The following is a 13,806-nucleotide window of genomic DNA, read 5'->3' as shown; positions in this document are numbered from 1 at the left end:
AGAAGTGGTCAGAGCTGGATGAAATTAGAAGGAAAAACTTTAAGTTAATTTAGTGATAATGTACATTAATTCAGATCAGTGTAAAGATTAAAAGATAACTAAATACTCTATGTTCATAGGAAACATACACATAGAACATATACACTCATATCTTGAGTACCATGCACACACACACACACACACACAAAATTCTCTATGAATACAGTCTGTACTTAACAGCAATATAATAATGTTTAAGCATTTTGAGGTAGACATAGTACAGATGAATTTGCTATTTTGCTGTCATTCATGATTTATTGGCAGTTTTTATACCACCACTCTTAGTTTTAACAGATGGTTTTCCATCATCAAAAGCATTACCTACCATAAACTCAATGTGTAACGCCTGAATCTGAGTTTTAACTTCTTGTCCTACTGTTTTTGCAGCAGATCAAGCACACTCTAGTCATTAAAAGGAAGAAAAAAATAATCCTCAATACAGTAATTATTTTGTCCATTTAACTTAGTTTAGATACTCCATCTGTATTTTCCTATGCTAATGTAAACTACTGTTTATATTATCTTGGAACACTTGGAATGAGTTTACAGTATCTACTATTAATAACTTACATATTTAAATTACAGCTCTGAGGAAACAAAACAAAAAATAGATTGTCACCTTTTGTTGAAATCTGGGAGTTTCCTGAGCTTCTTCTTCTGTACTGTGCTTTTTGCTGCCTACCATCTTCGTTACTATGCTTGTCTGGCACTTCTCTCTGCAGCTATCACACTTGCCTTGAGGGAATCTTGTTGGCTCTGAACCACCAGAATTCCCACTCCTTGTTCTTAAAAGACAATTAAGCAAAGGTCATGCCAAGTTGTTCTTGTATGGTTGTCCAAAGGGAGGTTAAAGATCAGCTCAAAGCAATCTGCTGTGATAATGCCTTCAGAAGAGGAAGTCCCAAATCTTGCTGGGTTATTTTTCCTTCCAAAGCAAAGCCCATACTTTGCTCCCCCCACCTCCTTTTTTTCCCCCCCTGCAGTATTTAAATATGCTTGTTATGGTGTGCTGTGGGAAACAGATGCATTCTTGTTATGGCCAGAGATGAATGTCAGGATTGAACTAGCATCCATGAAAAAGTCTTTTGTTAGATCCGCGCTGTCCCACAGTGGAGCTAAGGCAACAGTTTCCGTTTGGGAACTTAACTGTATCACTGTGTACCCGCTCAAATCACAGCATCACCTGAATGACAAACATGACTGTTCACATGACAGCTGACAAAGAGTATTGTTTAATTTTAATCAAAAGCATTAAAACCCAGCCAATTCAAAAATCCAAAGCATGTGAAGGCTAGGTATATGTGAAATGCAGTGGCATTCTATTTTTATTCAAACTGAAGAATTTAGAGATATTGTTATTTTATAAATGTTTATGTATTGTAGCTTAAAAATTGAGTAACTTCTGATTTTGAATCCCACATGACACTTGGTGATGTCATCTTGTTTTGTGCATGTGTTTAAAAAAAGAAGTAAAGCAAATGGTGTCACACTCCTGTGAAGGAGGCTGTGTGTAGGTGTTGTTGGTTTAACCTGGCAGGCAGCTAAACAGCACACAGCACTCACTCACTCACTCCCTCCCTCTCCCACCTGAGTGGGATGTGGGAGAGAATTCCCAAAGTAAATTATGGGTGTTGGGACAAAAACAGTTCAATAGGGGAAAAAAAAGGAAGAGAAAAGAACAATAATTAGAATATACAGAGTAAGCAATGCACATTGCAATTGTTCACCACCCACTGAGTGATGCTCAGACAGTTCCAAGCAGTGGTCTCTGGCCAGTTTCCCCCCCACCCCCATTTTATATACTGGGCAGAACATCTTATGGTGTGGAATCTCAGCTGGGATCAGCTGTCCTGGCTGTGCCCTCTCCCAGCTCCTTGTGCCCTGCAGCCTTCTTGCTGGCAGCGTGGGGTGAGAAGCTGAAAAGCCCTTGACTTAGTGTAAACACTCCCCGGCAACAACCAAAACATCAGTGTGCTATCTGCATTATTATTATTTCCAGAATCCAAAACACAGCCCTGTAGCAGTTACTAGGAAGAAAATGAACTCGATTGCAGTGGAAACCAGGACAGCAAATCAGAGAGGCATTCTTCCTGTGGCTGCCAGCGTTTCCAAGGATGCATGTTTGTTAGAGCTAAGTTGGCCTATTAACTAGGTTCTGCTGGGAGGGGTCTCATTCTCCCTGGCAATGGGCACTCTGGCTGTCAGTGTCCTGCCTCCGTCTGCACCAGGGAGCTGCCACAGGTCATTCTTCTGCTTCCAGCTAAGACTAGGTCCAGCAGTGCGGTAGTGTTGTACTAACACCTGGCTATGTAAGTTTGGAGGATTGGGAGGTTTTTTATTTCTCTCTTACCAACACAAAGGAGTCCTGGTGGAAAAGGAAGGAAAATAATTTTAATTTTCAGAACCATATAATTTCTCTCCTCCAGATAGTTGAAAACAATCAGGGATATTCAGACTAAATAATATTAGTTCATATTTCTGCAACAGCTTATCAGCCCTAAGGAAAGAGCCCTGTGGTGCCATCTGCCTTTGCAAGAAGCTGGAGTCAGTGTCTGCATATTTTCATGAGCAGTAAATGCCTCCCCACATGATTCTACAAAAGATGGTGGTAGGTTTTTTGAGTAATGAATGGCCAGCACTGATGTTTTTGGACAAAATATCGAGGTTAGTCTGTGGTGAAACAGCATGAACCACATCAGTTTCCCTGGGTTTCTGAATGCATGCACACAGATCTGAACCCTTTTAGAAGAGAGGGCTTTTGTAAAGCTTCAGTTGTCTAAATTGCTAAATAAGCTTTTAATACGTTTTCCCGTTTATGCTTGAAACTGAAATATATAATTTCCTGGACACAGTCCTTGCTCCTCAACTGAAGGCTGTTGTGCAAGTGCTCTTGTCACATTTGAGTAAAGGTATCTCTGTAGCATCAAAATGAAGAGAACGTACCCCACCTCCCTGCCCTGACCAAGTCAGGGGTATACGAGACAAAGGTCTGGCAGGTCTTTTCTCAGAGCCTTCCACACACTTGGCCTCTTAACATACCAGAAATCCAGTCTGAATATACCTTTTTTTTCCCCTGATTTGTAGCAAAGAAGAAAAAAAAAAGGAAAAGGGATTTGGAAAACAGGAGGGCATCTAATATTACATATACATATATATATATATATATATATATATATATATAAATAACTATATGTGCACATAACTATATAAATTACATATATTAAATACACAGACACACACATACACACAGACACACAGACAGACACACACACACATATATATATATCTATATATATATGAACGTATTTTGTCACTTAGCTGGCCAGCCACTACCTGCCTCTGAAAGACTCTAGGGAGTCGTTTGCTGAAGAAGTTCCTGAAACTTGTGATAGAGCATCATACCTACCTTAAATATGCAAAAAGAAGACCATGACTCCTACATACGGTAGTCATGATCATTATTCGACCTTCAGGGGTTACAGGTCGATGGAAACCGTGTGGGAAGTCCCCGTTTCTCCCGCTGAGAACTTTGTTGCAGTTGATCCTTCACCCTCACGCTCCAGCCTGGCTCCAGCCTTTATCCAACTGCCATCAACCACCGCCTCCTCCCAGCTCAGATGTATTTAATACCTGACACATTTAGACGTGATATATTTATGACAAGGCATTTTAACATGACTTTGCTCCAACCGCGGCACTGGACCCGTACGGGCTATGGGCCCATGCAGCAGTCGGAACCGTGCTCAGATCCTTCAGACGCAACTCGCGGGATACCGCAGGCCCCGGCGCCAAACGAACGCCTGCAAAGCCGCGGCCGCAGCGGCGGGCCCAGCCCAGGCCTGGGAGGCGGCCGGCGGCGCAGGCCTGTCGCAGGAAGCGGCTCCGCCCGGCTCCGAGCTCCGCTCCCGCTCCGGGCCCGGCGGGGGCGGGACGCAGCCTGGCCCTCCCCGCGGCCCGCGCTCCCTCCGCGCCCGGGGTGGCCCCGCCCCCGCGCCCGCTGATTGGATGCGGCCCCGGCGGTGGCGCGCGGGGCTCCCGTCTCGCGCCACTTTCGGGGGCCTTTGGCGCGTGCGCCCTGGCCGAGAGCGGCGCTCGGGGCCCGGACGGTGAGACGCGGGGGCGCCGGGGCGGCCGGGGCCCCTGTGCTTGTCTTCCTGCCTGTCCCCGTCCCTCGCAGGCGCCGGCGCCTCGCTGTCACGCGGGGGGGCGACGGGGCAGCGGCGCTGGCGGCGGCGAGGGCGTGCGCGCGCGCAGCGGGCGCGGGAGCGCGCGTGCGCGGCGGTCGGTCGGTCGGTCGGTCGTGGTGGGGGCGGAGAGCGCCGCGCGAGGGTCCCGAGCCCCGTGTGGGCCGCTCGGCGGGGCCGGAGCCTCTCCGGTCGGGCTCGGGCCGCACGGCCCGTCGGGGAGCACAGGGTGGCGGCGTGGCTCTGCCGGGTCGCGTCTCCGGTGGGAGCGCTCTCGGCGCAAGGGGCAGCGGCGGGCGCGGGTGGTCCCGGCTGGATCTGGAAACGCGCTTGTCCCAGAGGAACGCCTTCCCTGAGGCGCTGGCGTACAGTAAAGGTGAAGGATTGGCGGAAGATAAGCGCTCCCAAAGTGGTCCGTCTTTGCAGTTCTCCCTCATGGGGCGGCAGGCAGTGTAAATGCCCTTTTTACCCCAGCCCTTAGCAATACAAATCCGGACTTCTTTCGGCTGCGCTGCCGGGGTGCAGCTGTGTTCACAAGGTGATGTCCTGCTGCCACCAGGAGGGGACTGCCCTGCTCCTCTGGCCAGCCTTGGGTCTCCTCTGCCTGCACGGGGTATGCGGCTCCTCAGGCTGAACCCGCAGCCTCGTCCCTGGGTTGTCTGTTTGTTTTTAGAAGTTGGATTGGGTCCATTTGTTCCATGTGGTCAGATAAGTGTTCCTCACCCAAATGAAGAGGAAGAAAAAAGGTCAGAAGTAGAAAGCAACTTGCTGGGGAGAGCATTTGGAAGGGAAGGAAGTGGAAGAGGAAATGGGGTGTCAGCTGTCAACAGTTTACTAGTTTGTCTCAATCTGGTCACACTCAAACGCCGTGAAACCGCCTAAAAACATCACTGCTTTGTAGCAGTGTAGGCCTAAGTCTGGTATTCCTGAGTTGTCATGGAGACATGCAAAATAAAAGGAGCTGGAAATTCCCAAGGAAGGGATGGGGGGGATGCCTTACAGGGAAAGGCTGATGAGATTTGAGAGGTGCTTTGGAAATCTAGGTGGTGGCTTCACAGTGAGCGTGAGATGGCATGAGAGGGCTGTTTGAGCTCCCTGTCAGGCCATGCCTTCAGTATCATTCCAGAATTGGCTTAGGAAGAGCCATCTGTGAATGCTTTTAGCCAAGTAGGTTTTGGTTTTAAGCAAAACTACAGTCATCTATTAGTGCATCACTGAACACCTAAGTACCAAAGCTAACAGCTCATGGTTAAACTAATTTCTGTTGTTTCTAATTAAATACAGATATGAGTGAGTCCGGAAGTTTTGCAGCATCACGTTCTAGACGTGAGAGGAAGAATAGAAAGGGCCAGCAAGAAGCACTTGAACGTCTGAAAAAAGCCAAAGCTGGGGAAAAATTAAAATATGAGGTGAAAATTCCTCATCTTTTCTTCTTAATTAAAAGGGAATGTGGGCTGAGAAGCTTAAACACCATTTATAGATATGTAAAAGTTATGGGAAACAAAACAAGCCTTTCAGATAAGCTTTTGTGTTTTTAATAGTGTGTTTTCCTTAATGTAGCTGTAGTTTTCTGCTTTCTAATATAATTTATTTGTTTATTTCTGTTTTCAAAACTAGCCCAGTTTTGTTAACTGCAAGTCATACATGCCTGCCATTGCTTGAGAGGTATGCCACAGGGAAGGACTAATTTTTAAAATTGCACAGTTAATGTTATGACAGGAAGTACTTTTTTTTTATCACAGATGATTTTAAACTTTAATTTCAGAGCTTTACATGACTAAAATCCATTAATATTGATATGCTGTGTCTCTAAAAGGGACCAAAATTTAAGTGGTGGAACTCAAATCTGGCAGTGTAACATTGATACTGTAACATTGTCCAATCGTGATGGCAACAGGAAGTGACTTCCTCATTGAGGTGAATAAATGTAAAGAAACCAGAAGTCTGTAGATCATTAACATGCAAATTTTCTCTGAGCACTCTGCTTGGGTACATCAAATCCCTTTCCTTTTCACTGAGCTCAGACTGGTGTTTGAGAGTAGAGCCAAGGTCAGAAGTCTCCACTGCTAGGTTTTTTATTTTTTAAAATTTTTTTTGGTAATATGAAATGAGCAATAAAGCAAGTAATTTTCAATGAAATCTCTGCCAGTACTTCAGTAGATTTTAAGTTTCAGTATACTGTGATAACTTTAAAAACTGATAACTTACCTTTTATCTCTTCCAAAAAAGAAACTTAATGAATAACTGTGCTTACTAGTTGTGAACAGTGTAGCAGTGTAAGAACCCTACGTGCATTCTTGGGAGCTTCTGTGTTCTGACTGATGATTTGCAGTATTGATGGTATGGAAACTGTTAATCCTCAGTTTACCTTAACTGTAGGTTGAGGAGTTCACGGGTGTTTATGATGAAATAGATGAGGATGAATACTCCAAGATGGTCAGAGACCGTCAGGATGATGACTGGATTGTTGATGATGGTAAGTTAAGATTAATTTGGAGGGTTATTTTGGTTCTAATGTTATAACTCAATTAGGCCTCATAATGTTCATGCTTTGAGGTAAGTTATTGTTAGTACATTCTTAAAAATTTGTTTTAGGAATCAAGAGAAAGGCAGTCTTTTAATGGAAATTAATATTTGCTTTGGTCTCATAGTAGTCTGTAAGGATTGTAATGAAAATATTTTTCCATGAAGACTTGTTCTTGAAATTTTATTTCCAGTTATCAGTGTAACCAATAACAGTACTTTTTTTAATAAAATTGTAATTTCTAATGAAACATATAAGAATATATTTAGTCTAATAAAAGATAGAGCTAACAGTGCTGTAGTTTTTAATACTTGCTTTTGTAACTTTTGCTCTATATTAAAGGGGGAAAAGTGTTCAAATGTGTAAAAAATTCAGGAATATCAGAAGACAGAATTTAAACTGCAATTTTTTAACAATTTTTCTACAGATGGGATAGGTTATGTAGAAGATGGAAGGGAAATATTTGATGAAGATCTGGATGATGATGCTCTTAGTTCCAGTAAGAAAGGTAACTTGCATGTGACCACTGAACAATGTCTGCCAGGGTCTTTTAAAAGTTACCCAAAAAGGGCAACTTCCTGTCATCAGTATATGATGTAAATATGGCCAAATGACAGATTACTTGAAGCTCTGTCATTCTGTGCCTGTGGATTTTGTTCAGCCCTGGTGATGCAGAGGCCCACAAATTAAGGTCACATCACTGTTAACTGCTTCAGCACAATTTGGGCACTGCTGCTCGCACTCATCTGTGGAATGGGGATTCACTTCTAGAGCAAATGCATCTGGAAGGAGTGTTGGTTTTCAAAGCTGGTGCCTAAAAGATGTGTGGTCTCTCTTGACCACTAAAATACTTTCATGTTTGTAAGAATCTAGGCTCATGTGATTTTCTCAACTTTTTATGGGATCTGGTGGCAAACTGAGAAATTGAGCCTGATGTTGAGAATCCAAGCCTAGTGCCAAACTCCTGGACTCTTCATTTTTTCCCATGAAGATGCTTCCATGTAAAGTATCTTTGTACTTTTTCTGGAGTATGCAAAAGGCATCTCTGACATGACTAGGAAACACAGGGTGTTGAGAGGGTTTTTTGTTTTTTGTGTGTGCACGACAGCTGCTATAAAGCTGAAAGATGACTAGGCTTCACTTCAGCCAGAAGTGTAAAGATAGAAGAAGTAGACTACCTTGGCTATCTGTCCCTGATAATAACTGGACCTGTAAACACTGAACTTTTTTAATGTAAATTTTACAAATTTTATTTTTTTGTTTTGGTAGGAAAAGGTGGCAGAACATCTACAACTGATAAAAAGAGCATGAAGAAACCTGTGGTGTCCAAGTCAAACACAATTAAATCTATGTTTATGGCCAGTGCTGGGAAGAAAAACACAGATGTAAGTTTTTACATTTTTTTGAGTTTAAATATTTCTGACTTGTTCACAGTTTTAGTGGGAGTGGAGTAAACCAAAGGCTCATTTTAGTTTCTTTTGTCTAGCAAGATAAACTTCTATTACGATCTCTTGGGTATGGAGCATTTCTGAAAACATTGTGTGTGTTTTGTGGAAATCCTCTAGTTGTTTACTGCTATTCTTCTGATGGGGTTTGCACATATAACAGAACTGTTTGGCTAATCTTGCCTTACAGAAAACTGTGGACCTGTCCAAGGATGATTTACTTGGGGATATTCTTCAAGATATTAGTGCTGAAGTAAGTATATTAATAAAATCTAGTGGAAACAACCTTAATCCATTAATTTGTCGTGGAACATACCAAGAAAAGGCAGTTTTTTGTGAAACTAGACAATCTGATTTCCTCCATAGCACATCTCATTGATATATTCCACATGTGTGTGCTGTTGGCCTGTTGTCTCCACCATGCAGATGCATGCAACATGCAGATGTTGCATGACTGTATTGCTTCATAAGGCAATACCTCTATGACCTGATTACAAATGGTTTCTAGTTAGGTGATGTGGAGCCTGAGCTAATGCAGCCTTTAGAGTTTTAGTCACTGTGGAGTGAAAGAGGACTTGGCTGCCTCTGAACTGTGTGCTGTGTATCTGTCACCACCCCTCAGCCAGGGAACTGTAGAACATCTCCATCTTGACCTATGTGGGTTCACAGGAGGAGCTGAGGGAGCACTGTTTCAGCAGGTGATATAACATGAACCTCTGTCTGCCTCCTGCTTCCCACCATTTGCTGCAGAGAACCAGGTTAACATTCCCTTGGAGGCAGGAGTGCAGGATGGCTGCTGTGACAGGGTTGGAATGTCTCAAATACCTAATGCTCTTTCAGCAAGATTTCTTAAAACCAAAAGGGTTGCTCACATGCAAATGTTGAAATTGCTGTAGTGGTGAGATACTGAATCTGTTGAGCCATAATAATTTTAACATGTTTTTTCAGTGCAATAAAGGGTAGAGGATGTCCCAATGTTAAGTTATTCTCTTAGTTTTGTGCTCTTATTATTTTATTCCTCCCTATGATATCTGACTGAGGCTATTATAACCCCTCCGCTCCCCCTGCTCCCCTCCCAGTATCATTAAAGAAATGCATTTTAATGCTGTCAAATTTGTGAAGCATTGATTAGGGAAAATAATGCTAATAATTACACTATGGTTTCTATTCACTTAAATACTAGTTAGCTACTGATTTTTTTTTTGTTTGTTTTGTAAAATTTCTTTTGTTATTAGCTGTTAATAACGTTAGAGAATAAAATACCTGTACATGTAAATAAGTTAAAATGTGTTTTTCTCTAGTGGAACAGTGCTGAAAGAGCACTTCTGCCTTTCATAAGGCATGTATGTTCAATACTACTGCTTCAGCAGACGTGAAAAACAACACAAGTTATTCTGATACTTGTGCAGTAAAGGCATGGTTAGCTATTGAAATTCCCAGTTTGAAAACTGTCTCACTTACTGATGGCAGTTTTTCTCAGATAGTTTCCTCCCCAAAAAAATCTAGTGTGTCTTCATGGGCTGATTGCTCAGGTAACATTATTTTATGGGGCTGAGTTTTGTATCAGGAGGTGTTTTCTTCATCAGCAAAAAATATTGGTGTCCCTCTTTCTCTTTGATGGAAAAATGTTACTAACCAAGGCAAAAGAAACCACTAAACAGCTCTTCCTTTTGTCACTTTCACTGTTCTTTCAATATTCAGACAGTTCAGCTAAGTCCACCACCAATTATAATGCTGAAAAGGAAAAGATCTGCTGGAGTACCACGCAATCCTTTCTCTGTGCCGTCCCAAACTTCTAAGGTAAAGGGGAAAAGAAAGATGTTCTTATTGATTAGCACTAATCTGTGTTTTTTCTTGATTAGTATACTGTTGGCTTTTATTTCTCCTCCTGCAAATTAACTTTCTCCTTGGTTTCCTTAGCAGTGTTACAGTGTAACTTGGCGCTTTTTTCTGCATCTCCTTTCATGTGAAGACACAAACAGTACAATTAGTGTTGTGTCTGTAGTATAGGTAGGTGTTTGTAGCTGTTACATTTGACAGGTAAAACTGTTGTTATACAATGGTCAGTGCATCACATGAAGGTGAGTTTCTGCTCTGTCTCTTTTCCAAAGATGAAAAAGACCCTTGTGCTAAAGAGAGGATGATGGGAGGTGAAATAAGCAGGAGCGTGGAAAAGGATAAGAAACCATTTGTTTGCAGAAATGGAAAACAAATGGAAAATTGAAGCTATGGTTAGAAGTTTTTCCTAGTGGAGGACTTTGGAGTGAAAGGAGGATGGGCTGCTAAGGATGGAAGGCCAGCATTTTGTTAGGACTTCTGGTAAATGCAAGGGACTTTATAACTGGAAATACAATGAGATAGTTTGTAATGATCTGTAGAAGGAAAATGGAGTAGTGTAGACACATCTGATTTATGAAACCTTGTGTGACATCAACTCTTAATGTTGAAAATAATCACCATTGCTACTCAACAGTTGTGTTCAAAATGAACAGCAATTGGAAAAATAAAGGGAGATGTAGTAAGAGGGGGTAATGGTGCAAAATACGTGGAAGTTTTCCTCTAGCCCTGGTTACTAGATCTGCAATTAGCAAGTGAAAGGTTTCATTGTTTATTTTTTCTTTCTTTGCTCTTACAAGATTATTTTTAACTCATGGTGGAAATATTTTTCAGGTAATCACCTCTATATCAAAGAAAGCTTCTGCTCATGTCAGAAAGGAAACTCTTCCTCCAGCTGCATTTCATCCTAAACATCCCAATTATACGGCAAAATCTGTCAGAGTCTCTGAAAATGAGGACACCAAGCATGTGCAAAAACCTATAGAAAATGAGGGAATAGTGAAGGCAGTAGGAGAGAAAGCTACTAAAGGTATCAAAAGTAAATCAAAATCCAGTTCTGGAAACTCTTTAAATATGGTATAGTAGTGTTAAAACACCTGTTAAATTATACTATTTTAGATAGCTTAAATGTGACACTTTTTTTCTATCTTAATACTGTATATTATGGTCATGCTTGTAGTGTGCTATCACTGCATACTGCTGTAGTATGCAGTGTGTCATTTTAATGATTCAAGCCTTTAGTTCTACATGCAGCACTTCCAGATGATGATCAGGAAATGATGGATTTTGATGTGGAGGACTTTGACGAACCTATGGAAGCAGAGCATGTGGAAACTATACCTGAGACAGCTGAAAGCTTGAAAAGAGACAATGAAATTGAGAAGAAAGAGACTGAGCAGCTTGAATCAGAGAAGAAGGAGACATCTGTCTTGTAAGAATCTCTTTCTTTTTTCCTTTTTTCCTTTTTTCCTTTTTTTCTTCCGCTAAGAAGGCTCTCAATTTCCATAAACCTTAGATTTAGCTTCATAATTGTCTTTGCCAAAGGGATAATTGTGATATAGACAGAATGGTAATAATGCTATGCAATGCTTTTTTTATTGTAGTTACGTTAAGAGTGGTAATGTGCTGATAGCTACTTAATTGAAAAATATTTGATGTTTTTGGGATCTAGCGTGTAACACCATGTGTTTCAGCACACTGAGGTGACTCAGTGTAGGTGTTAAATACTGAACTTTGATGTCAGTAAGCAAAAACAAGGAATTTCTAACAATACTTATTCTAAGTGAATCTGAAAGTATTTTGTGATAGATGTAGGTAAAAGTTTTGTTGCTAAAAGTAATGGTGAACAGCTATGTCTTTGGAAATAGGAAAAAAGGTGGGCTTTTCCCCGTTTGATTTTTTTAATTGTTTAGAAAATCTTGAATCATATGTTTCCATAAGAAAATATTTCAAATGGTAAAGTAATTGAATGATGAAAAAGACCTAAACATCTTATGACTGAAAAGGTAGTTTTGTTGAAATAATCCATTGTTACCACTAAGCAACTTGTATAGATGGATGGTCATATTTGATATGTAAAGACTTGAAGTGACCAAGGCTGAAATACCAGCTGACTGATTTTTAAAGCCGTTGTGTGATGTATCAAGAAACATACTTAAATGTGGGTTTCTGTCACTCCATCCCTCTTTTCAGAAGAAACCTGAGGAAACCCAGCTGTTGGGAATGCTGCTTGGTAGTGGAAAGAAAAACAAAAGGTGTAGGCCTAGAAAAAAAGCAAAATTATGATTATTGCAAAGACACAATTTTAATTGTTTTTTTTTTTTATTCTTCTGCAAAACCCGCAGAAGTTGTTCTCTCCCAGGTCTCTCAGGTTGGGACAGAATAGATGAGGACGAAGCTGATCTAGTAGCAACAGAAGTTCAGCTGGACCCCAATCTCCTTCCACTTGTGAATGGGGGAAGTGATGATCAAGTCTTAAGGTTTTATTGGCTGGATGCTTATGAAGATCAGTTCAGTCAGCCAGGTAACTGTTCAGTTAAAGGCAGAAAATGCTGATCTGATCCTTTTTGTTCAGATTTTCTGTTTTGAAAATTGGGGTTTTCAGACTTGACTGAATTATATCCAGTTCCCTGTATCTCTGTGCTCCAAGATGTTAATCTCTTGTTTTCTGCACCTCTGTCTGCAGAGCAGGGCACTGTGAGTGGGAGAAGAGTGTCATATCTTGGCCTAGTATAGAGGTAGGGAAGTAAAAGGGACTTACTGGCACTGTCCAGTGTTGGTGACCCATTGTCCTTAAAATCTTCTATGCTCCGGGAACAAGCTGAAGTTGTTAATTTCTTGCTCAGTGATGCAACAACTGAGCATGCTTTCTTGTTTTTGGAAAAGTAACTTAAAATTCACGTGGATGACTAAAAATCCTGTCCCATAGAAGCTGCATGATTTTATACAAAGGAAAGGTATGTCTGTCTAGAGAGGAAGGTGGAAAAATACCAGGTCTGTCTTGTATTTCTTATTCCCTAATTCAAACTAAATCTTCAAGATTGTCTTTGAATTAAGATTGGTAAAATACTTTGTGCAGTTGAAGTGTGAATCCTAGCTCTCATAATCTTCAAATTGCATCATTTTCATCTTAGCTCTGACAAAACAATTTGTGTTCACATCTGTTATGAGCACGTCCCATCTATCCCCTCATTTCATCAGCAGCTTTAGGATCTTGGGTTTCTAGTTTGTGCTTCATGTGTGTTTACCAGAAGGTTCTTTCACATGTTGTTGGAGGTTTTTTTCGGTTGAAGCTTTAATCATTGAGTCAGATACATTTCTTTGTTAACACCTTTTGTTGTGAGTTGGGATACCAAACTTAAATATGAGACTGTGCTGGGCTGAACAGCTTGGTGATGGGGGTGGTAATAATCATAGATATCTTGATGAAATCAATAGCTCTAATATAAAATTGCTACTTTTAAAGAACCCGCTATTGTTATTTTTCCTTTTTTTTGTCTTTTAAGTCAGTGATTGCTGAATGGAACATAATTATGAAAGGATTTCTGTTCCTCGCATGCAAGGAGTGTTTTTTTCTCATTATGACTTTTTCAGGATTGAATAATAAAGACTGCACCTGTTTTCAATTAGTAATGTAGAAGGGAAAATTTTGATATTGCTTTTTGTTTAACATGTTCATGATCTTTGTTTATGCCTCATTTGCTGTGATGTCAAATGCATTGCCTGAAGAGTAAATACTATAGCATAATCATAAGACTCTTTCAAACTTAATGATTTT

At 41.0% G+C, this 13,806-nt stretch overlaps 2 protein-coding genes across 3 annotated transcripts in view; one reads left to right on the top strand and one right to left on the bottom strand.

Moving 5' to 3' along the window:
* The window catches only part of PCYT1B (phosphate cytidylyltransferase 1B, choline), a 44,632-nt gene extending 43,870 nt beyond the window's left edge, over positions 1–762 (bottom strand). Inside the window, exon 1 of the mRNA XM_088051849.1 lies at positions 659–762. Coding sequence (XP_087907975.1) covers positions 659–724 — 66 coding nt within the window. The 5' untranslated portion in view covers positions 725–762. The remainder of the gene's footprint in view (positions 1–658) is intronic.
* Positions 763–4,664: 3,902 nt separating this feature from the next.
* The window catches only part of POLA1 (DNA polymerase alpha 1, catalytic subunit), a 185,232-nt gene continuing 176,090 nt past the window's right edge, over positions 4,665–13,806 (top strand). Inside the window, exons 1-10 of one of the 2 annotated variants that reach the window (XM_088051878.1) lie at positions 4,665–4,836; positions 5,508–5,632; positions 6,603–6,699; positions 7,175–7,255; positions 8,017–8,132; positions 8,383–8,445; positions 9,894–9,992; positions 10,863–11,058; positions 11,283–11,460; positions 12,374–12,552. In XM_088051878.1, the coding sequence (XP_087908004.1) occupies positions 4,680–4,836; positions 5,508–5,632; positions 6,603–6,699; positions 7,175–7,255; positions 8,017–8,132; positions 8,383–8,445; positions 9,894–9,992; positions 10,863–11,058; positions 11,283–11,460; positions 12,374–12,552 (1,291 nt within the window). In that variant the 5' untranslated portion in view covers positions 4,665–4,679. Of the gene's footprint in view, positions 4,837–5,507; positions 5,633–6,602; positions 6,700–7,174; positions 7,256–8,016; positions 8,133–8,382; positions 8,446–9,893; positions 9,993–10,862; positions 11,059–11,270; positions 11,461–12,373; positions 12,553–13,806 lie in introns of both variants that reach the window. The other variant, XM_088051877.1, reaches the window with a different exon arrangement.

The sequence above is a fragment of the Pseudopodoces humilis genome, chromosome 2, assembly GCF_049639895.1.
Source record: "Pseudopodoces humilis isolate 2021_Gansu_Grassland_sample_001 chromosome 2, ASM4963989v1, whole genome shotgun sequence".
Taxonomy (NCBI): Eukaryota; Metazoa; Chordata; class Aves; order Passeriformes; family Paridae; genus Pseudopodoces; species Pseudopodoces humilis.
Note: the sequence above shows the minus strand (reverse complement) of the source record. Positions and strands in the feature narration are given on the sequence as shown.